The following is a 23020-nucleotide window of genomic DNA, read 5'->3' on the forward strand; positions in this document are numbered from 1 at the left end:
AGTATATATCTATGCTATGGAAAGAATAAGGAAGTTATGTATTCCAGGGGCTACGCCAGAGGAATTGTGGTTGGTAAAGAAAAAGGAAGTAACTTAAGGTTTGTATAAACCTATGCACTAGGGAAAAATATGAGATATGGATTAAAAAAGGGGGGGGGGGGTAAAGGTGTCCAAAGGGAAAATATGGAAAACATTTCTAAATGAAGAATGAATGGAGTGGCCAAATGAATGTGAATAAAAGCGTTACTGAAATTAAGTAACTAGGATCTAAATAAATTGCTGCATATATTGAGTCCATGAGGTACTAAAATATGATGGGAAAGTTTGTTTGAATAACAGTCAGAGTGACTATCCTGGATATATTTACATTTTGAATTCCCAGAGTTTCAATTGTGAAGTGTTAATGATGTAATATTGTTTATCCATGAATGTTTTGATTGTTGATGATGATCAGATATATTTGCAAAGTTGGGGGGCTGACTTCTGAGTCAGAATAGGTGTTTGGGTAAAATGTTCTGTTCTGAGTTCCTCGGGTCCACTTGGGTCCCGAGGATAGAAAGGCTAAAGGTGTTTAAGTTTTGTTGAAATCCTGCTGTAATGCTGGATTTGAAAAATATGTTTAGTTCTGAGAAACATTTTTATTTCTGCATGCTTTACCTATGTTTGAGTTAATGAGGAATATTGTTTTTAATACCTACAAAAGGTTAAGGCCTGAATTGATTAGATAGATTCTGTGATTATTCATGTTGGATAAGGAATATCCACCCAAGCCAGCAGTATTCAACCCCAGCCCCATGCACATGAAGAAATGAAGACCCTATTCATATTCTACCCTATACCCTATCCGGATGAAGAGAGGTCTACAACTTTTACATGGAAATCTTCGTTGCTCATTTTTGTTGTTCAAATACTATAGGAGGTGCTGAGATGAGTAAAGGCGGACTCCTGCTGGAAAATGTTCCTGGAATGACACCTTGAGGGCTAGCCAAATGACGCACGCCCAAGGCCTATGAAATTCTAGTGAGCACCACATGAGAGGGATCCAGATATGCCAGCCCAAAGACCCAAGTCTAGCCCAATGCATCAGTTCCAGTCTGTCTGTGGATATCGAGTTCTATCCTTACAAAGAGGCAAGGGTTTTGGGGTAGAGGATCTCTGTAAATTATGGATGAACACAGAATTGAACCAAAAGTTTTGGGAAAAGTTTAGGAGAATGAGAATTATAATTCAGAAGCCATACAAGAGACATTTTTGGTGCTTTTCTTTGGGACTATTTTTTATTTGGCCTAAAGGCTGTCATGCCCCTTCCACTTGCTTTTAACCATTTGCTGACCGCCGCACGCTGATGTATGTCCCTACTTTGGGGACGGATATCGTTGTTATGGCAGCAGCTAGCTGCCACAACCTGGTATCCCCGTGTTCAGTCAGAGATCAGCTACAAGATAAAAGTGGTCCCAGCGGCGGATTCGCTGCGAGATCACTTTTATCGGTGGCAGGAGAGGGACCCCACCCCTCCTGCCGTGATCCGGTGCCCTCCGCCGCTTAGTGGAGCCATCGGTAGCGGCAGAGGCAATCGCGTCTGTCCCCTGGGCTGACATGGAGACGAGTGAGGGGAAGATGGCCCCCACCCATCTCCATGAGACCGCTGCGTAAATACGGTGTGACAGAAAGTAATGCAATGACCGCCATTTTATTCTCTAGGAGGTTAGAAATAAAAATGTATAATGTTTGTGGGGTTCTAAGTAATTTTTTAGCAAAAAAACAGTTTTTAACTTGTTAACACCACATCTAAAAAGAGGCCCGGTCTTAAAGTGGTTAAGGACTATCACGCCCCTTTCCCCTTTGTATTTCATGGACAATTCCTATGCAGCTGAGATTATGTGTTTATTGTTCTCTATTTTTACATGCTTAGGATAATGATACATTTATGGGAAAGTAGTCCAGTGAATGTCGGGGGCTTCAGGGTTTGTGATTATCACGTTCGTGATAAAAGAGGGGATTGTAATATAATGTGTAAATGACTCCATTTAAGTAGAAATGAACTTTTCAATATGTGTTTTGACATAATTAGCTTATCTAACAGTTTGCATAGAAACACACTCTTCAAGTCATTGCTGTTAAAGCTGATTCATGGAGCAGCCTGCTGTGTAAGCAAAATCAGACAGTTCTTGTTCAACTAAATTCAGCAGTTTTAATCATAAGAAAATTCTAAGTTTGTATAAACTTTTAGAAACATATGCATCAAAACACAGCTCCTCCCTTCTTTCATTTGCATAAGCCACTGTGGTATTCAGTTCTCCAGCTGTTTGGTTAACTTGTCGCTTCTCAAGTGACAATCCCCCATTGATTTGCCTTATTCCCCTCCCCCACCCCAGACAAGTCCTGGACAGGACTATGTGGACCAGTTGGCATCTTTTTTCTTCCCCTTGTTCGTTGGGGCTATGTTACTTTTGGGATTGACATCCAATATGGGCTGACCTTGGATAACCTGAATAAGTAAATTTTTCTCCAACAAATATCCCCCCCCCCCCTTTTGTGTATGGGGCTCGTCATTGCTGACCTTTATCCTGAAAATGCTGCCACCTGGCTGCTATACTGATCACTGATTTCAATACTTTGAGTCACTGCTCCAGCATGCAAACCAGGAAGTTTAAGAAAAAGGCAGGAGTGCTTTTATGCATACATGTTCTAGGGCAGGGGTCCCCGACCTCCCCAGCACCAGGGACTAGCTATGCAGAGCTCAACCCCTCCTGGGGCCCGATGTGGGGGCTTTGGTTGGGATGGGGGGTGTGATTGTAGCCTGCCACTGGGGGGGGGGGGGGGGGTCGGTGTGTGGAGGGTGCGGCTTGTCATGTGGGGGGGCGGGTTTTGGAGTGAGGGTGTTGGGAGTGCAACCTGTAAACCTTTTGGGGTTGGGTGCAGCCTGTTGGTAAGAGGGTAGCAGTGCAGGCTCCCTCTGCTCACCTCCAACCAGCAAGCCACAGACTGGCACCGGTCCGTGGCGCAGCAGTTGGGGACCCCTGTTATAGGGCATAAACAAAGTATTGAAGTGGGAGGATAAACAAGACAGCCAGACAACTATCAATGACAAGTTTACATGCTTCTCCAATGACAGGTTTCCTTGAAAATAGTCAGTCTTATGTAGCAGGCTAAGGCTGACCATGATCAATGTTTAAAAAAAAAAAACACCCAGGGTTGCGCTACTCAGTGAACTCAATTGAAGGGGTTCCCATATCTACTCAGACCCAGATATACAATGCACACGGAAAATATCCATATTGCTTCACTTTTTCCACATTTTGTTACAGCCTTATTTCAAAATTGATTAAATTCATTGTTTTCCTCAAAATTCTACAAACAATACCCCATAATGACAACGTGAAAGAATTTTGTTTGAAATCTTTGCAAATTTATTAAAAATAAAAAACAAAAAAAATCCCATGTACATAAGTATTCACAGCCCTTGCTCAATACTTTATTGAAGCACCTTTATTGAATGTACCTATTTTTGGGCAGTTTCTCCCATTCTTCTTTGCAGAACATCTCAAGCTCCATCAGGTTGGGTGGGGAGCGTCAGTGCACAGCCATTTTCAGATCTCTCCAAAGATGTTAGAGCAGGTTTAATTCTGGGCTCTGGCTGGGCCACTTAAGGACATTCACAGAGTTGTCCAGTAGCCACTCCTTTGTTATCTTGGCTGTGTGATTAGGGTCATTGTCCTGTTGGAAGATGAACCTCCGCCAATTTTTGTTTAAATCAGATTAAAGAATTTTGATTCTCATGGTCAGAGTCCTTCAGGTGTCTTTTGGCAAACTCCAAGTGGGCTTTCATGTGCCTTTTACTGAGGAGTGGTTTCCGTCTAGCCACTCTACCATACAAGCCTGATTGATAAAATGCTGTAGAGATGGTTGTTCTTCTGGAAGGTTCTCCTCTCTCCACAGAGAAACGCTGGAGCTCTGTCAGAGTGACCATCGGGTTCTTGGACACCTCCCTGACTAAGGCCCTTCTCCCCCGATCTATCAGTTTGGCCTGGGTGGACCGCACTAGGAAGAGTCCTGGTGGTTCCAAACTTCTTCCATTTACAGATGATAGAGGCCAATTTGCTCATTGGGACCTTCAATGCTGCAGAACTTTTTCTGTACCCTTCCCTAGATCTGTGCCTCGATATAATCCTGTCTCGGAGATCTACAGACAATCACTTGGACTTTATGGCTTGTTTTGTGCTCCGACGTGCACCGTTAACTGTGGAACCTTATACAGACAGGTGTGCCTTTCCAAATAATGTCCAATCAATTCAATTTACCACAGGTGGACTCCAATCAAGTTGTAGAAACATCTCAAGGATGATCAGTGGAAACAGGATGCACCTGAGCTAAATTTTGAGTGTCATGGCAAAGGCTGTGAATACTTATGTGCAAGTGATTTTTTCGGGTTTTATTTTGAATACATTTACAAAGATTTCAAACAAACTTCTTTCACGTTGTCATGTTGTTGTGGGGTATTTTTTGTAGAATTTTGAGTAAAATAATGAATTTAATCCATTTTGGAATAAGTCTGTAACATCAAAATGTGGAAAAACTGAAGCGGTGTGAATACTTTCCAGATGCACTGTACCTTATGTTTTTGGTGGCTAAAATTGCCATTGCAACCGCATAGAAGAGCCCAGTAGTGGACTTGGGGGTAATGAAGTGAAAACTAACATGGATAATGATTAATGAAAAGATTGCTAGCATTTTACGTGATACTATTCCAAGTTTTTTGAGGATCTGGAACCCCTGGATATATTCTATACAATCGCCTTCTTAATAATTCTCACTATGGCAGCTGGGTTTGGCGCTCGGACGGGCGGTAGTCAGTGGGCAAAAAATAAATAAATAATGATTCCTCCATCCGCCCAAGGGAGATGAAAGGAAGAATCCTGCAGCTGATACATTGTATTCTGACAGCAGGGATTCTCTGCTGTCAGAATACAGTGATCAGCGGCTGGAGCTGCTGATTGAGAAACATTTTCCAACATGAGCAGGAGCGGCCACACTTGGACCAAAATGCGTCCGGTTCAGCAGAGATTTAAATCCATTTATGGCCAGCTTTAATGGCACCTTGTCTTTCATTGGAGGCATGGCAAATAAATTGCGGGTCGTCTTTCAAATTTCTATTGTAGTGATTGACAAGATTTTATTCATTTAGGTATGCATAAAGTTGGCTAAATACAGAACCAATTTTGAGCCAGATGAGCAAACTATAAGCATCAAAAAAACTAAAATAATTCAATTTTTTTTTTTTAAATAAATTAGTTTCAAGATTGAAGGTTATACAATACCTAAGTTTTGCTCTTTGCATGCGTCTTCATAAAAGTTATCTGCTATCTCATAGTCGGTCTGCCCTTGTTCATTACTGTAGATTGTATCATAATTTCTTTTGGAATTTTTCTCATGGCAGTCAGACTGGTTGTGCTTGAGCTCTTGGTCAGTAGTTACATTTGTAGAATGATCAGATGTATTTGATTGGGAAGAGAACAAATTCACAGACTCCTGACTTCCTAATAACGTTTCTCTAGGGAAGTTCAAACTTGTCTGCGTTTTACCACTTGTACTGTAACTACTAAACATAGCCAAAACCCCACCTCCTTGCTGCTTTGGTGAGGAATCAGAAGAGGCACATTTCTGAGCAGCTGAGTTTAATGCATTGCCAAGCAAAAAATTATTAAAGCATGGCAACTCTTCATCTCCACTTGATTCTTCTTCAGAGGACTCCAACTTCTGTACTCTTCGTTTCTTCTTTTTAATGAGCTGTGATTCATTGATTGGAGACTTAGTACAATCAGAAACTCCAACCTTTTGCTCTTTTGCAAAAACAAAGGATTTTTCCACTTCAGGACAAAAACTGTGCTTTTCCCCAGGCCTGTCTGTAATGCACAATATTCCATCTGGTGTATCAGAGTTAGCCTCAGGACTTTTGAGAGGGCTACTGTGATGAGACATTGAATGCTGTAGCAGTTTCTCTGTCACTGAACCTTGAGATCTGTTATCAGAAGGCATTTGAGTTACTTGCACTTCATGAAAATTTTGTTCCCTATAATCTTTCTTTGCTTGTTTTTTTTCTCCTCGAGTGGTCGCACTTCTAGTGTCTTCTTGCCTCACTGAAGGACTTTGATGAGCAATTATAGGGTAAAGAGTTGTCGTATCATTCTCTGAACACAACACAAGTACCTCACTTTTTCTTGCAACAGAGTTTATTTTCCGGTTGCTTTCTTTGTGGAGTGCAGTTTCATTAACTGGGTTAGAAACATCCAGCTGGCCGGCACTTAACATACTTTCCTTTTCAGGCATGTGTGTGCTCTCCGCAGAACTTTTGTTTTCAAATATTAGCTTTGCAGGCAAATTCTGGATGAGACTGTCCTGTTGAACTGCTTCGCCACCAACATTAAATTTACCAAGGCTGTTGCCATTGGAAAAGATAGAATCATTGGTGTGAATTACTTGTTCTTGTTTCTCAGACACTGTTAATGCAATTCCAGCCTGATTTGGTAAGTTGCCTTTGGTGTCAGATAGGTTTACAAGATTAAAAGGTTCTTTATTGTCCATTTCAGTAATTGGATCCAGTTTGAAGGACATTCTTTTAGCACTTTTGAAGGCTTTCATCAAGTGCTGAGTGTCAGCGTCTGAATCAATATCCTCAACACGTAAAACATTTCTCACAGCCTCAGTTTGCATATTACAACATTCTTTAATGCCGACATCAGAAGTTTCACATTCTGGATGAGCAGGGAGAATTTCAACATCTGTCACAAATGGGACTACTTTCCCATTAGGTGTTAAAATATTGGTTATTTGGTCTTCTGACTCATTAAAAGTAGTGCACATTTGATTCACTTGAAAAACTGTTTCAGTAACAGGATGGCCACAAGTTGGCTCAATTTCTTTAATTGCTTTGCCACTGGTCCTTGCTGTTTTTTTGTTTGGAGAGAGTACCACGCTTTTTGACAACACATTAAGTCTCCTACTTCGTCTCACATTTCTTTGGTTATCCTCATGTCCTGATTCATTGCTGCTTGGATAGGTATTAATATTTATTTCTGAGAAGTGAGAAGGACTATGTTTATTGTCCATGCCAAGATCTGCACTTTTAACTAATATCAGGGAAGTTTCAGATTTTCTTTTTAGAGACTTATTTCGAGTCTTTAGTTTTGTTTCCTGTGCATTTGATTTTTCATTGTTTAGATATTTAGAATCCTGATTTGATTTATTTTTCTCAGTATTTGTTAAAATGTCCTTTGCAGCCACTCCATCATTAACGTAAGAACTCTCCTCAGTTGTTTTTACTCTCTTAATGAAGTCTTCTGGTTGGAGACCACTTGTTGACCTTTTTGGAATCTTATTTGTCTTTCGAGAATCAGCAACACCATCAACATGGACACTGGCAAAGACAGTTATTTTGGGCACAGTGTTTGACTTTTTCTCTCTCCTGTATACCTTGCCAAAAACCTTGTCTTGAACATTGACCATCTTCTCTACAGCATCTGACACAGTACTGGGACAGAATGCTGTCATAATTTCAGTCTCACCAGACACACAGGAGCCTTTGTCAGATACATCTTCATCTAATTCAGGAAAAACTTCAGAAAGCAATTCTTCATCCCATGGTGCAGCATTTAAAAACTCTGAGGTTTTCTGAATCCACTCATTCACTCTTTGAATACTTCTCTTCAGTCGCTTTCTAGGGACTGCATTTGGCATGCATCTTGGACTGCTCTGAGTACAAGCCATCTCCTCAGGGACAGAGTCATCTTTATCATACAGATTATCAAAAGTGATTTTTAAAATTTGTCTTTCATCATAAACATGCTTCTTTGATTGACTGGTGGATCCTACTTGATCAATGTGCTCAGAATGTACTGTGTTCCCATCAAGGTAACCAAGGAGGCTTTGTTCAACTTTCCGATCTGCCAAGTCAACATCCAAAATTAAACCACCTTGGGCTTCTGAGGACCTCTTTTTAGCAGCTGCTTCTTTTAAGGCTCTTGTACTATCCATACATAATAAATTGCTTCTTGTGCTTTCAAGGTCTCTTTCAGAAAATCCATATTCAGCTGAAAAACACAGAGTAAACTAAACTATTATGAACAGCATCTGACACCGTTTATGCTAGCTTGCCATGACGATATTTTAAAAAGATTTAGCACAAATATATTTTAAAAACACTGCACCACAGTGTAACCTATAAACTAGTATTCTAGTTTATGCAGCACACCCTAAAAAAATAACACAGATAACATAATAAACATATAAATCTATGCAGTGAACACTATGTCATACAACTAAATATAACTGTGTAAAATGGTAAATAGTCTCCATATGTTTTTTCTTCAACTGCAAAAGTACTAATTAGTTCCTAGGTCACTCCACGTTCAAACTTGTGATATAACCACCTTATAGAATGTAACTCTCCACAGGAATATGACCATCAATAACATAAAAACTGCTTGTTATATCCTCTGTACCATATCAGTCTTGCCTTCTAAGTGGTGCACAAGCTCTGATGTACTTAAAAACAAGCAGTGCCACAATGCCAGCACCAGATGTCTCAGCTGACCCTGACGAAGTCCAGGAAAGAAAACAGGTCAGTGGGATAGGAGAGAGGCGGATGCACGCCTGACATGAAATTGCTTGTACTGGGATTATATGATGCCGCTTGTTTTTAAAGTAGATTGGAGCTTTATACAAAAATGTGATTGTTCAATAATGCTGGATGCCTTTATATTATGATAGTGTGTATTTGTTTATGCTGGTAAGAGGACACGTGGACCTACTAGGACAAACTCTTTGCATGCCGAGTCGATTACTACTTATGAGAGGGTGGTGGACACAATGCAGATGATATCACAATTCTTTTTTAACTTCATTCAGCTTTACTGGTGGTCAGATCTTCCAGTCCACATGGTGCTGGAATCACACATTTGAATATGGAGTACTATAAAATTGGAAAATTATTTATATATTCTTTTAATTGACAAAAGAATATATGGATATGGACTATTTCTTTGCCATTTCACACAGTAGATGTATTTAGTTGTATGACATCACATACAGTGCCATGAGAAAGTATTCATACCCCTTGACATTTTCCACATTTTGTCATGTTACAACCAAAAACATAAATGTATTTTATTGTGATAGATCAACACAAAGTGGCATACAATTGTGAAGTGGAAGGAAAATGATAAATGATTTTCCAATTTTTTTACAAATAAATATCTGAAAAGTGTGGCGTACATTTGTATTCAGCCCCCTCCACTTTGATACCTCTAACTAAAATCTAGTGAAACCAATTGCCTTCGGAAGTCACCTAATTAGTAAATAGAGTCCACCTGTGTGTAATTTAAGCTCAGTATAAATGCAGCGCTTCGATGAAGCCCTCAGAGGTTTAGAGAACCTTAGTGAAAAAACAGCATCATGAAGGCCAATGAACACACCAGACAGGTCAGGGATAAAGTTGTGGAGAAGTTTAAAGCAGTGTTAGGTTCTAAATAAAATATCCCAAGCTTTGAACATCTCACAGAGCACTGTTCAATCCATCATCCGAAAATGGAAAGCGTATGGTACAACTGCAAACCTACCAAGACATGATCGTCCACCTAAACTGACAGGCCAGGTAAGGAGAGCATTAACCAGAAAAGCAGCCAAGAGACCCATGGTAACTCTGGAGGAGCTGCAGAGATCCACAGCTCAGGTGGAAGCATCTGTCCACAGGACAGCTATTAATCATGCACTCCTCAAATCTGGCCTTTATGGAAGAGTGTCAAGAAGAAAGCCATTGTTGAAAGAAAGCCATAATAAGTCCCATTTGCAGTTTGCGAGAAGCAAACATGTGGAAGAAGGTGCTCTGGTCAGAAGAGACCAAAATTGAACTTTTTGGCCTAAAACGAATACTGCACATCACCTAGAGTATGCTGTCCAGTTCTGGGCACCAGTCCTCAGGAAAGATGTACTGGAAATGAAGCAAGTACAAAGAACAGCAACAAAACTAATAAAGGGTCTGGATGATATTAGTTATGAGGAAAGGTTGCAAGCACTGAACTTATTCTCTCTGAAGAAGAGACGCTTGAGAGGGGATATGATTTCAATATACAAATACCATACTGGTGACCACATAATAGAGACCACTCATTAAAATTAGAAGAAAAGAGGTTTAACCTTGAACTACGTAGAGGGTTCTTTACTGTAAGAGCGGCAAGGATGTGGAATTCCCTTCCACAGGTGGTGATCTCACCAGGGGGCATCAATAGTTTCAAGAAACTATTAGATAAGCACCTGAACGACCGCAACATACATGGGTATACAATGTAATACTGACATATAATCAAACACATAGGTTGGACTTGATGGACTTGTGTCTTTTCTTCGACCTCATCTACTATGTAACCTTAAACACACCATTCCCACTGTGAAACATGCTGGTGGAAGCATCATGCTGTGGGGATGTTTTTTTTCAGCAGGAGCAGGGAAGCTGGTCAGAGTTGATGGGAAGATGGATGGAGCCAAATACCGGGCAATCATAGAAGAAAACCTGTTAAAGTCCACAAATGACTTGAGACTGGGGCAGATGTTCACCTTCCAGCAGGACAACAACCCTAGACATAAAACCAGAGCTACAATGAAATTGTTTTGATCAAAGCATATCCGTGTGTTGGAATGGCCCAGTCAAAGTCCACACCTGAATCCAATTGAGAATCTGTGGCAAGACTGGACAATTGCTGTTCACAGATGCTCTCCATCCAATTCTGACAGAGCTTGAGCTATTTTTCAAAGAAGAATGGGCAAAAAAGTCACTCTCTAGATGTGCAAAGCTGGTAGAGACATCCCAAAAAGTCTTGCAGCTATAATTGCAGTGAAAGATGGTTCTACAAGTTATTGACTGGGGGGGGCGAATACAAATGCACACCACACTTTTCACATATTTATTTGTAAAAAAATTTGTAAAATCATTCATCATTTTCCTTTCAGTTCACAATTATGTGCCACTTTGTGTTGGTCTACAACATAAAATTCCAATAAAATACATTTACGTTTTTGGTTGTAACATGACAAAATGTGGAAAATTTCAAGGGGCATAAATACTTTTTCAAGGTACTGTATATTTCTGCATAAATCAATTACAAAATATACAGTAGTCACAAAAGTGTCAGGCATAAAGGCAATTGCACTATTTGAAAAGTGTTGAAAACATTAAATAAAAAAAAAAAAAACTTGCATGTTGCATCAAACTGGTCAATATCCTCTTCACATTCATTTATAAGTATATCTCTGAACTTCTGGTGCTGCAGGGGTTAATAGCTTTGGTTATACGGTCAGAACGGCAGTGAACATGGTCCCACAGGGATGTAAAGGGTGTAATATGTCTTTTGGTTTTAATTTAAATTGATTACATTCAATCCGGCCTCCTGAAGAAGCAGAACTTGATTCCAGGAAACGCTTTGAGATTTGAGCTAGTCTCCTCCCCAGCCAACATGTCAGCTTACTTGTCTTATTTTTTTATTTTAACATGTGCTGTTCTCTATAGCAGGGTTTCTCAATCGGCAATACATGTACCCCTGGGGGTATGTGCACGAAGGCCAGGGGGTACGCCCAGTGTCTCCCAAGTCATCGTTCGCCCAGCCACCTCCCACAAGACGTTTCCCCAGGCAGGGCTGACTGATCAGGGTCAGTATGTGGTCCCATGTCCTCCCGGCTCCTCCCCCTCTCAAGCGTGCCTCGGATCTCCTGCGTGAAGAACCCATCCGCCCGAATGACTGTTGTGGCTCCCTGATCTCCTCTCCACTGTGCAATCCTGCACACAGGAAAAAAGGTCATGCGAGTCCTGCCTGTCACTTCTGTGTCTGCTCAGGAACTATACATCCCAGCATGCCTAGCTATCAGTGCAGCCACATCAGTGTCTCCCATCAGTACCAGTGCCTCCCATTAGTGCCTCCTATCAGTGCAGCCTCTTCAGTGCCTGCTATCAGAGCTTATCAGTGCCCTCATCAGTGCAGCCTCAACAGTGCCCCCATCAGTGCCTATTAGTGCCCCCTGGTGCAGCCTCATCAGTGCCATCTATTAGTGCCTCCTATCAGTGCAGCCTCATCAGTGCCGCCTATCAGTGCCCCCTATCAGTGCAGCCTCAACAGTGCCTCCTATAAATAAAAAAAAAAACACATACTGACATTACATACACACAAAAACCATGACAATAGATATTACTTTCTTGAGACATGGGGTACTTATTTGTTACTGTGTTACACTTTTTAAAGTGTATATTAATAAAACGAAATTGTTCTTACATGTGTATAAGTGGGTACCATAAAAGTCCATTGGTACACATAAATAAATAATTTTACATATAATTTTTGTATAATTTCTTTGAAATAGGATGTTGCGCCAATCTATCATTTGTTTCTTACATTTCCCTTCATTGAGAAACGTTCATTGATGTTGTTGCACTGCATGTAACACAATCTGTGAATGATTCAGGTGAACTACATAATTCTTTGCATCATTCAGAGATCACGTTACATGCAATCTTAAATCATAAGCTCTTATGAGCAGGGCCCTGGGCCCTCTTAACCCTCTTGTATTTTATTGTATTGTAGCTGTACTGCCTCCCTTTAATATTGTAAATCGCTGTGTAAACTATTGGCGTTATATAAACCCTGTATAATAAAAAAATAATAATAATGTAAACAACGAAAGAACTTTTCTCAATGGAGGAGGGGGGACTAGAGGGCTGGTCCCCAGCAAACATCTATTTACCCCCACTGCACCAGAAGTTCAGATATAGGAAGAAGACTGGCTTCCTTGCACAGGATTTCTACAGTATCCAGTTGTCTGCACGATGTGAGGCATACTTCATTTCTGGTAGGGAACCTCACTAAAGCTGTAGAATTTTTTTTCCCCTAAATATCAGCTTTTAAATAAAATATATGATCACTTTGGTTAAATTATTATTTTTACTAAAAATGACTATAAAAATTTAACTCTACCACAACTGACATATAAAAACTGAAAGCACAACTGCAGTCAAAACTTTATTTTTTAGATTTGGCTAGCATGCGATAGCATTACGTTTTTTTGGTCATTGCTGAGATTTTCCCCTCACTTCCTGTGGGGGAATCAAGAAGGAAGGAAATGAAATTACTAACCACAAAATGATAGTAATTAAAAAGCCTTGCTCATTCTAACAAAACAAAAATTCATTTTTAGCTGAAGTTGGGCTTAAAACCATTATAATGGCATTTATATTTATAGTACTGAGAAAAAAATCTCAATAACAAGTACATAAAATGAATCCATATTTACTCATAAAGCAAGAATAACGCTAAAACAAAAAAAAGAATGCATCAAACTTCAGTTGGTACCAGCCATATAAAAACAAAAATTAAATAGGTCCCTTGGTTGTATTTCAAATTGTTCTTTAATTAAAAAATTGTGAAAAAAGTATTCTGTAAAATGTATCAACTGCAACTCTTGGTTTTTCTGTTCAGTTTACTCAACTAGGATATGATAGACTGAATTATGTAGAGGCAATCATATCTTATACTGCTTTAATACTGATGAGGCATTTGGAGACGCAATAAATCAGCTGGGGAAAGAGCAAGTGATAGGTAATTTTTTTTCTGCAAACCACGATAAAACTGACATCCTTGTTAAGAATGTTTCTAATATTGTGATGTTTCATTATGTATGAAAACATAATTATGGAGTTGACATAGTTTTAGACGTAATGCAGGCGATTTAACAAATGGGAAAGAGCTCACCGCAAATTACAGTTCTATCTCACGTCTTACAGAAGCATAATTTAACAGCCCCACATCTCTCTGGCCCTCTCAAGTGAAACTAACAAACTGATGTAAACTGTCAATAGAAAGAGCTTATCACATGTAAGGACCAAGAAAATCTTAGATTGGGATTAAAGGGTAAAAACAGCAAGGAGAACCGAACAGTGTCTGTAAATTTTTATTAGGTAGCATAATAAAAATTAATTGCATTTACAGTGGGTATAGAAAATAATCACCCCTTTAAAATAATCACATTTTGTTGCTTTGTAGCCTAAAATGAAGACAGGCACTGTGTTTGTTTTTATCCAGCTGTATTTACTCAGTGCAACTTATAATATACAAGTAAAAGTTCTAACACCAACAGGTCAGAAAAAATAAATAAATAAAAAACAGAATCACTGAATTGGAAAAGGGATCACCCCCTTGTGCCAGTATTTTGTTGAAACCACATTTTGCTTTAATTACAGCCTTTAGTCTGTTTGGTTATGTCTCTACTAACTTTGCACATGTAGACGCCACAATATTTGCCCACTCATTTTTGCAGACCTGCTCAAGTTCACTTAATTTGATGGTGATCATTTGTGAACTGCACTCTTCAAGTCATTACACAGATTTTCAACGAGGTTTAAGTCTGGACTTTGACTAGGCCACGCAAGGATGTTCACCTTTTTCTCCTTCAACCACTGTGTGGTCATTTTAGCGGTGTGCTTTGGGCCATAGTCATGTTGGAAGGTAAACCTTATTCCCATTGACAACTTTCTGGCAGAGGACAGCAGATTTTCCTCAAGAATATGATAGTATTTTGACCCATCCATTTTCCTTTCTATCCTAACAAGCACTTCAGTTCCTGCTGAAGAGAAACACCTCCATAACAGGATATTACCACCTCCATGCTTTACTAAAGGAGTGGTGTTATTTGAACGGTAAGCTGTATTGGATTTCCGCCAGACATACCATTTGGTGTTGAGGCCATCTGACCATAAAACCCTTTTCCATGTGGCCTCAGAATTTTCAAAAGGTGCGTTTTGGCAAAGCTCAGTCCTGACCGCATGTGGCCTTTTTTGGAAGAGTGGGTTATTTCTTGCAACCCTCACATACAAGCCACATTTGTGGAGAATTTGTGATATTATTGTCACATGCACTCAATGACCACTCTTTGTCAAATTCCTGCAACTGCTTCAGTTGCTGTAGGCCTCTTAGTAGCCTCTCTGGTCAGTTTCCTTCTGACTCTTTCATCCAGTTTAGAGCAAAGTCCTGATCCAGGGAGGGTCTGTGTTGAACCAAATACCCTCCACTTCTTAATTATAGACTTCACTATGCTTCTAGGATTTGATAAAGCATTTGAATTTTTTTGCATCCATCTCCTGTCCACAATTTTATCCCAGAGATCTTTTGACAGTGCCTTGCCACCCAAAGTTGATTGTTTGCTTCAGTTGCACTACCAGGACTGAAAAGCTCCATGAAAGCCTTTTTTCATGCAGAGCTAATCAAAATGACCACAGCTGATCACGGTTGAGAGTCAAATGGCTTTGTGTGCCATTGAGAAGGTGATCGAGTTTACAAGTCATTTTTAGGACGGGGGTGATCCTTTTTTCCAACTCAGGGATTCTGTTTTTGAATTTTTTTCTGACACTTTGGTGGTATATCTTTCACTTGTAATTAGTAATGTGAAGCAGCGCTATATACTATAACCAATACTAAAACAATATAAAGTACTATATACAAAACTAAAGTGCAAATGCGATAAACAAATCCTATGTCAATGTGCAAAAGTGCAGTCATATATCATCAAAAATAGTCCAATGACAATAGAAAAAATGGGCATCAAATATCACAATGATTGAAAGTCTCTTCAATTGTGCAACATAGGTGCTAAAGCAAGGGGGGGTGGGGGAAGTGTCCAAGTGCAAATCAGTAGGATAGGATGTGATGATAGCCTATAGATAACCTTCAACAGCCCACACCCAGTGTGTTCTAGCCTCTCACCTCAAGGATAGACCCCAATCCATCAAGATGTTGGATCCTGGTGAACTGTGCTGTCCAGCTCTTTAATGGAAGTATCCCAGTGGGAAAAGGAACAACAGCAGCCTCAAGGGATGGATGGATATTTTCCCATGTGATCCACGTTCCACAATAAACTCTTCCGATATTATCTCCTGATCCGGGGTGTTACATAAAGGATATAAGAGCCTCCATATTGTGGAAGTTTAAAAAATTATAGGTCTTTTATTTAAAATAGACAAAATAACATCTAAAAATGGCAAAGCCAGCAGCATACATGAAAAAACGTGTCAAACACAAAGACTTCTGGTCTCGGCCGTGATGTCACCGGGCTCCTCCTGACGCGTTGCGTCACAACACAGGTGACTTTTTCAAGGGTATGGAAACTGGGTGACAAAGATCGGGTTATATACTAGCGGTAGCCATAGAAACCGCATAACAATTAATTGAGGGCTTTCATATGCAAATAGGCAATCATAATGCAACAATGAAGGAGGAGACTCAATTGGCTTAATAGAAACTTCTCACTTAGTTCCCAACTGGATAATAAAAATAGAGAAGCATGTAGATCTAAACAAGTGAATGGCATTCTTTGTGAAGAACTTAATGTTGCTATGACAAATATCAAAAATAAAGCACCAGAGAGAAATGTATAAATTAAGAAAAAAATATGTAAAGTAAACAAAACTAAATAAAGTAAGTAAAGTAAATAATAATAATAAAAATAAATGAAATAAAATTAGTAAATAAAAATATTTTTAGGAAAAAATATTTTTGGGATATCTTATGGAGAAGAAAATTAACTCATGGCGGGACATTGACACACATGAAAAATATATAAAATAGTCCCAAGGAGACTCGGCTGGGATGTCCCTATCAATGATGGACTCCTGGACGGGGACTCCAGATGAATGGTTTTCCTTCTTTAATGGCAAGGGACTAGATGTTTTACCCTTCCTAATTAAAATAAAACAACGGAAAGTCAAAAAAATAGATGAACAAATAGTTGAATTAAAAGAAAAACTGGAACCATTAAAGGAATTACCAGAATGTATTTCTTTGTCGAACCAATAAACAAAGACATGGAACAAAAGGATAAGGACACTGCGGCAAGAAAGGAGAAAAAAAATGTCTAAGGGATAAGTAAAGACTACCAGGAAGAAGTAGCCTACAAGTGGCAAAGCAATGTGAATGCACCATCCACCTTTACTACACTTGAGAAGGAGGTCAGAATCGCATCACTCAATACCACTGTAGAGCATCCCATGAATCCCAACTAATGGGAGGAACATCCAAGAACTCCAGAGAATCCACCAAGAAATCATCCATCAACATATAGAACATCAAATGGACAAGGAAGACCAAATTGGAATAACAATAAAAAACCATCACATAAGGGTCCATATTATCAACAGCCATAACCCCAATATTATCAACATTATGAAAGAACTCCAAATCGAGATTTTAATCGGGAAAGAAGAAGCCCAGCTCCTTATGGGCAGGACTGTGCTGTCGTGTGTGTTATAAATAGTTGATAATTGAGTAATTAGCATGGCCGACTGCTGTCAGCTTGCATCAAACTACGGGTCTGCCTTCCCTTGGCCTCCTGAGCTGTGCACTCACCGCCCCGACTGCGTATGCTCAACGCCAGCGCGGCAGAACGGCGAGCTGCTTACACAGCCCACCGACACACAAGGCCTCACCAGCGGACTGCGCATGTCCGCTGGAGTAGCAAGATGGAGGACAGCAGAGTATAAAGCCCCTGTGCTCCAAGAATCCGCCATGGGCTGCCTGGGACATTACATAGATTTATTGGAAGCTTACATGACCTGTAGAAACACTTAGGTCCCTATCTTGGACCAACATACTACTTTCTGGTATCACTTATATTTCAGTCCCAATTAATAGGGGATGCACATTTATTTTTACTCTCCATTTTTATTTTACTTTTAGGCTGCCCTTCCAATCTTTGTGGCCTCAGTGCTTTTGTCTGCCCTCTCCTGGAGATTTTTTTGGAGTGGGGGTCCCGTCATCTCCGGCTTCTCGATCCAGTTTCGAACACAGAGGAGATAACCTCTGCTGGGTTGCTAAGACCTTTCTATGAGACACAGCTTTCCTTTTCTTTGCTTTTAATAGAATTATGGAATGTTTTATCTGTGATACCAAAAAAAAGTATACCCTTTATAATATATATATATATATATATATATATATATATATATATATATATATACATACTTTTTGAAATATTATTTATTGACATTGCATGTCTCTCATAACGTTATAGATGCACACTTATGTATTTCCTAAAGAACACCCCTGAAGAAAGAATTTAACTGAAACGCGTTGGGTGAAGGATCACATTTGATCGTGTGCTGTAATACTGGTGTCTCCTTATACAGATTTGTATACATTCCAACAACCTCTTGTCTTAAATCATGTTTTTAATTTATCTTGTTAAATAAATACTTTTGTTATACGTCAAATACTCTCTAATACTTTCTGTATAGATATTAATGCCTTAAAAGTCGGCTTAGGGGTACTATCTTTGTTTATAATTGTTGTGGAACATTGATCACATGGGAAAATATCCATCCATCCCTTGAGGCTGCAGTTGTTACTTATACCGCTGGGATATTTACATTGAAGAGCAAGACAGCACAGTTGACCAGGATCCAACATCTTGATGCATCATGACTAGACCCATTGGGGTCTATCCTTGAGGTGAGAGGCTAGAACACACTGGGTGTGGATTGTTGAAGGTTATCTACAGGCTATTATCACATCCTATCCTACTGATTTGCACTTGGACACTTTTTCCCCCTCCTGCTTTTGCACCTATCTTGCACAATTGAAAAAACTTTCAATCATTGTGATATTTGATGCACATTTTTTCTATTGTCATTGGTGATATGATGATGATATATGATTGCACTTTTGCACATGGACATAGGATTTATTGCATTTGGACTTTATTTTTATATAGTATTACTTTATATTGTTTTAGTATTGGTTATAGTATATAGCGCTGCTTCACCTTACTGTTTACATATCTATTGGTGCTGGCGACACTTTAGAAGTTCAGCAGCTATATACACTTTGATTCACACTACTTTAATCGTCAACATTTCTAGTAGCGCATAAGTACTTTACCTATATCTTTCACTTGGATGTTACAAGTTGCACTGACTAAATACAGCTGGATAAAACAAAAATGGTGCTTGACTTCATTTCAGGCTGCACAGGTTATTATTATTTTAAAGGGGGTGATTATTTTCTATACCCATTGTATATGCAATGGATTTTTATTATGCTACCTAAGGGTCATAAAGCTGCTCTATGGTAAACAGCCACCGTTGGCTGATTCGTTCTGACTCCCCTATCACACAGGAGAGACCAGAGAAGCACCAAATGGCGGCGGGAGGGGCCGCCACCTCTAAAAGCAGTCAAGCGACTAAACAGCTGCTAAGATGGCTTTTACATGTGAGGGAATTGCCGGCTGAAAAAAAAAAAAAAAAGCTATCTGGATGATGCCTGTAGCTGCAGGCCTCATTCAGATGTCTCCACTCAAGGTCCAGGACGTCATATGAAGTCCTCCGGGCAGGAAGTGGTTAAAGGGGGGGCGATTCTTTTCTATACCCACTGTACATTTGGCAATAGGAAGAGAGCCTTTTGTTAGGTAGTATGACCATCTGCACCACATCCATACTCGCTAACCATAGCTCTAAAGTCATTGCCAGGTACTGGTGGGTGTAGACCTCCTACCTGGGTGGTCTGCTCTAATGGCTCCTCTAGTGACCAGACAGGGTTGCTGTGGTTCACAGCAGATGTGGCAGAGACTACTCTTCTACCCTAATGCATGGTTTTCCTCCTACTGACAGTGTAGGGCAAGCAATGGATTTTTAATACTGTAGTAGAAAGTTACAGGCACCATATAGTTAATTTAAGTCTTTTTTTTTTATATCTATAATTAATAATTTTTTTTAACAAAATAAAGAGTGTCTGAGTTAAGTTTTAGCAAATGAAAGTTAGTAAGTTCTCTGAACATACAGCAATTCCTGTATATATTAGTTCTCAGATAGCATTTGCACATCATGGGATTTGTCAGCAGAGATTAACAGTTTAATGTGACAAAAACATTTTTTAAAAATGTACTAATAGCAAATTATTCCCAATTCAAAAGAAAGATAGCACTTTCTCACATAATACAATGCCTAGAGACACACTGTTCTGGTAGCCCCTCTGGATTATGATGGGCACATCCTGTATAACCCCTGCTTTTGATTATTGGATTACATTGATCATACTTAGGGCAGGTCTAGGAACAGGAAGAACTGTTCCACAGAGACACTGCAATGGATTAACAAGTAAGCCTGAAACAAAAGAGTCAGCTGCAGAATGCTTTCTGAAAGCTTCACACGGTCTTGAGGGGAATGTTTTAGTAAATGTAAAAAAGAATAGTGAAAAATTAAGTAATTCAAATGTAACTCTCAGTAGCCTTAATATTAATTAAATTGTGCTCCTAGGGTATATGCAACTAGCCTTTGAAGGTTCTATAACAACACTTTCTTATATGAAGGTATTACACCATTCTACAAATGTGAATTATATGTGATTTAAAAAACACCTATGAAGATATTTCCTCTGTGATGCATGCACAGCAATAACTACAGTGCCTTGAAAAAACTATTCGTTTCATACCCCTTGAAATGTTCCACATTTTGTCATGTTACAACCAAAACTGTAAAAGTATTTTATTGGGATTTTGGGATTGGGATTTTATGTGATAGACCAACACACAGTGGCAGATAATTGTGAAGTGGAAGAAAAAATGGTAAATAGTTTTCAAAATTTTTTTATAAATACATACCTTAACCACTTCACATGCAACACAGTACCCAAACAAATTTTTTATCATTTTCTTACCACAAATAGTGCTTTCTTTTGGTGGTATTTGATCACCACTGGGGTTTTTATTTTTTGCTAAACAAACTAAAAAAGACAGAAATTTTTGGAAAAAAAAAAAAGTTTTTCTCTTTCTTTCTGTTATAAAATTTTGTTTTCGCCTTCACTGAGTTCACTCAGGCTGAGTTCCCGAGTCTGTACATCTGCTGTGCCCATTGTGGGGGGTTCCCTCCGTCCCTGTGCCGAGTTCCGGGGTCTGTGCAGCTGCTGTGCTTATTGTGGGGGGTTCCCGCCGTCCCTGTGCTGGGTTCCCGGGTCTGTGCACCTGTTGGCTGCTGTGCCCATTGTGAGGGCTTCCCGCCATCCCTTTGCTGAGTTCCCAGGTTACGGCTTCACTTCAGATATACTGTTTGACCGACCACCACAGACGAGATCTAAGGCAGCTGCCCATCAGATATTCATCCAGGCGTGTCTGACCCCCTGTAATTAAGGGGTCCATCCTTTCCGGTAAGCGTACCCATACGATTTTGTATATGACATCTGAGACGCAGCAAAAGGGGACCAGTCTGTTTGTGTCAAGAAGAATTTAATATGTCTTACTAGATGGACTTTTTATTTAATGCTTTTAACAGTTTGAGCTGTATTTTCATTTGTTTAGTTCTTTCAACAATGACTGTCTTCTTGACACTTTTCCATAAAGGCCAGATTTGTGGAGTGCACGATTAAGAGTTTTTCTGTGGACAGATTCTCCCACCTGAGCTGTGGTTCTCTGTAGATCCTCCAAAGTTACCATGGGCATCTTGGCTGCTTTTCTCTGATTAATGCTCTCCTTGCTTGGCATGTCAATTTAGGTGGATGACCATGTCTTGGTAGTTTTCACTTATCCCATACTCTTTCTATTTTCAGATGAAGGATTGAACAGTGCTCTGTGAGATGTTCAAAGCTTGGAATATTTTTTATTTTTTTTTAATAGCCTAACCCTGCTTTAACCAGTTGCCGACCGCCGCACGACGATGTACGTCGGCAGAATGGCACGGGCAAGCAAAAGGACTTACAGGTACGTCCTTGCCTGCCCGCGGGTGGGGGGACCCCCCGGTGCCGGCGGCGGTCGGCAAATCCTCCCCGGCAATCGGTGGTGAGGGGGAGGCCATCCGTTCGTGGCCCCCCCCCCCTCGCGATCGCTCCTGGCCATTTAAATAATTTCCCTGCCTCTGTATTGTACACAGAGGCAGAGGAAATGATGTCATCTCTCCTCGGCTCGGCATTTTCTGTTCCGGCGCCGAGGACAGAAGACTGGAATGTGAGTGCACAACACACACACAGTAGAACATGCCAGGCATACATTACACCCCCGATCCCCCCCCCCCCGATCCCCCCTCCCCCCACGCTGTCACACTGACACCAAGCAGTTTTTTTTTTTTCTGATTACTGCATGGTGTCAGTTTGTGACAGTTAGTGTGTTAGGGCAGTTAGGGTTAGCCCCCTTTAGGTCTAGGGTACCCCCCTAACCCCCCTCCAATAAAGTTTTAACCCCTTGATCACCCCCCGTCGCCAGTGTCGCTAAGCGATCATTTTTCTGATCACTCTATTAGTGTCGCTGGTGATGCTAGTTAGGGAGATAAATATTTAGGTTCGCCGTCAGCGTTTTATAGCATCAGGGACCCCCATATACTACCTAATAAATGTTTTAACCCCTTGATTGCCCCCTAGTTAACCCTTTCACCACTGATCACCGTATAACTGTTACGGGTGACGCTGGTTAGTTCATTTATTTTTTATAGTGTCAGGGCACCCGCCGTTTATTACCTAATAAAGATTTAGCCCCCTGATCGCCTGGCGGTGATATGCGTCGCCCCAGGCAGCGTCAGATTAGCGCCAGTACCGCTAACACCCACGCACGCAGCATACGCCTCCCTTAGTGGTATAGTATCTGATTGGATCAATATCTGATCCGATCAGATCTATACTAGCGCCCCCAGCAGTTTAGCGTTCCTAAAAATGCATTGTTAGCAGGATCAGCCCAGATACCTGCTAGCACCTGCATTTTGCCCCTCCGCCCGGCCCAGCCCAGCCCACCCAAGTGCAGTATCGATCGATCACTGTCACTTACAAAACACTAAATGCATAACTGTAGCGTTCGCAGAGTCAGACCTGATCCCTGCGATCGCTAACAGTTTTTTTGGTAGCGTTTTGGTGAACTGGCAAGCACCAGCCCCAGGCAGCGTCAGGTTAGCGCAAGTACCGCTAACACCCACGCACGCACCGTACACCTCCCTTAGTGGTATAGTATCTGATCGGATCAATAT

General features: G+C 40.3%; 1 protein-coding gene across 3 annotated transcripts in view; it reads right to left on the bottom strand.

Annotated features, from left to right (window-relative positions):
• BRCA1 (BRCA1 DNA repair associated) overlaps window positions 1-23020 on the bottom strand; it is a 589423-nt gene that overhangs the window by 381572 nt on the left and 184831 nt on the right. For all 3 annotated transcript variants that reach the window (XM_073608372.1, XM_073608370.1, XM_073608373.1), the window contains one exon: window positions 5319-8087. In XM_073608372.1, the coding sequence (XP_073464473.1) occupies window positions 5319-8087 (2769 nt within the window). The remainder of the gene's footprint in view (window positions 1-5318; window positions 8088-23020) is intronic.

Source organism: Aquarana catesbeiana, linkage group LG12, assembly GCF_042186555.1.
Source record: "Aquarana catesbeiana isolate 2022-GZ linkage group LG12, ASM4218655v1, whole genome shotgun sequence".
Classification (NCBI taxonomy): domain Eukaryota; kingdom Metazoa; phylum Chordata; class Amphibia; order Anura; family Ranidae; genus Aquarana; species Aquarana catesbeiana.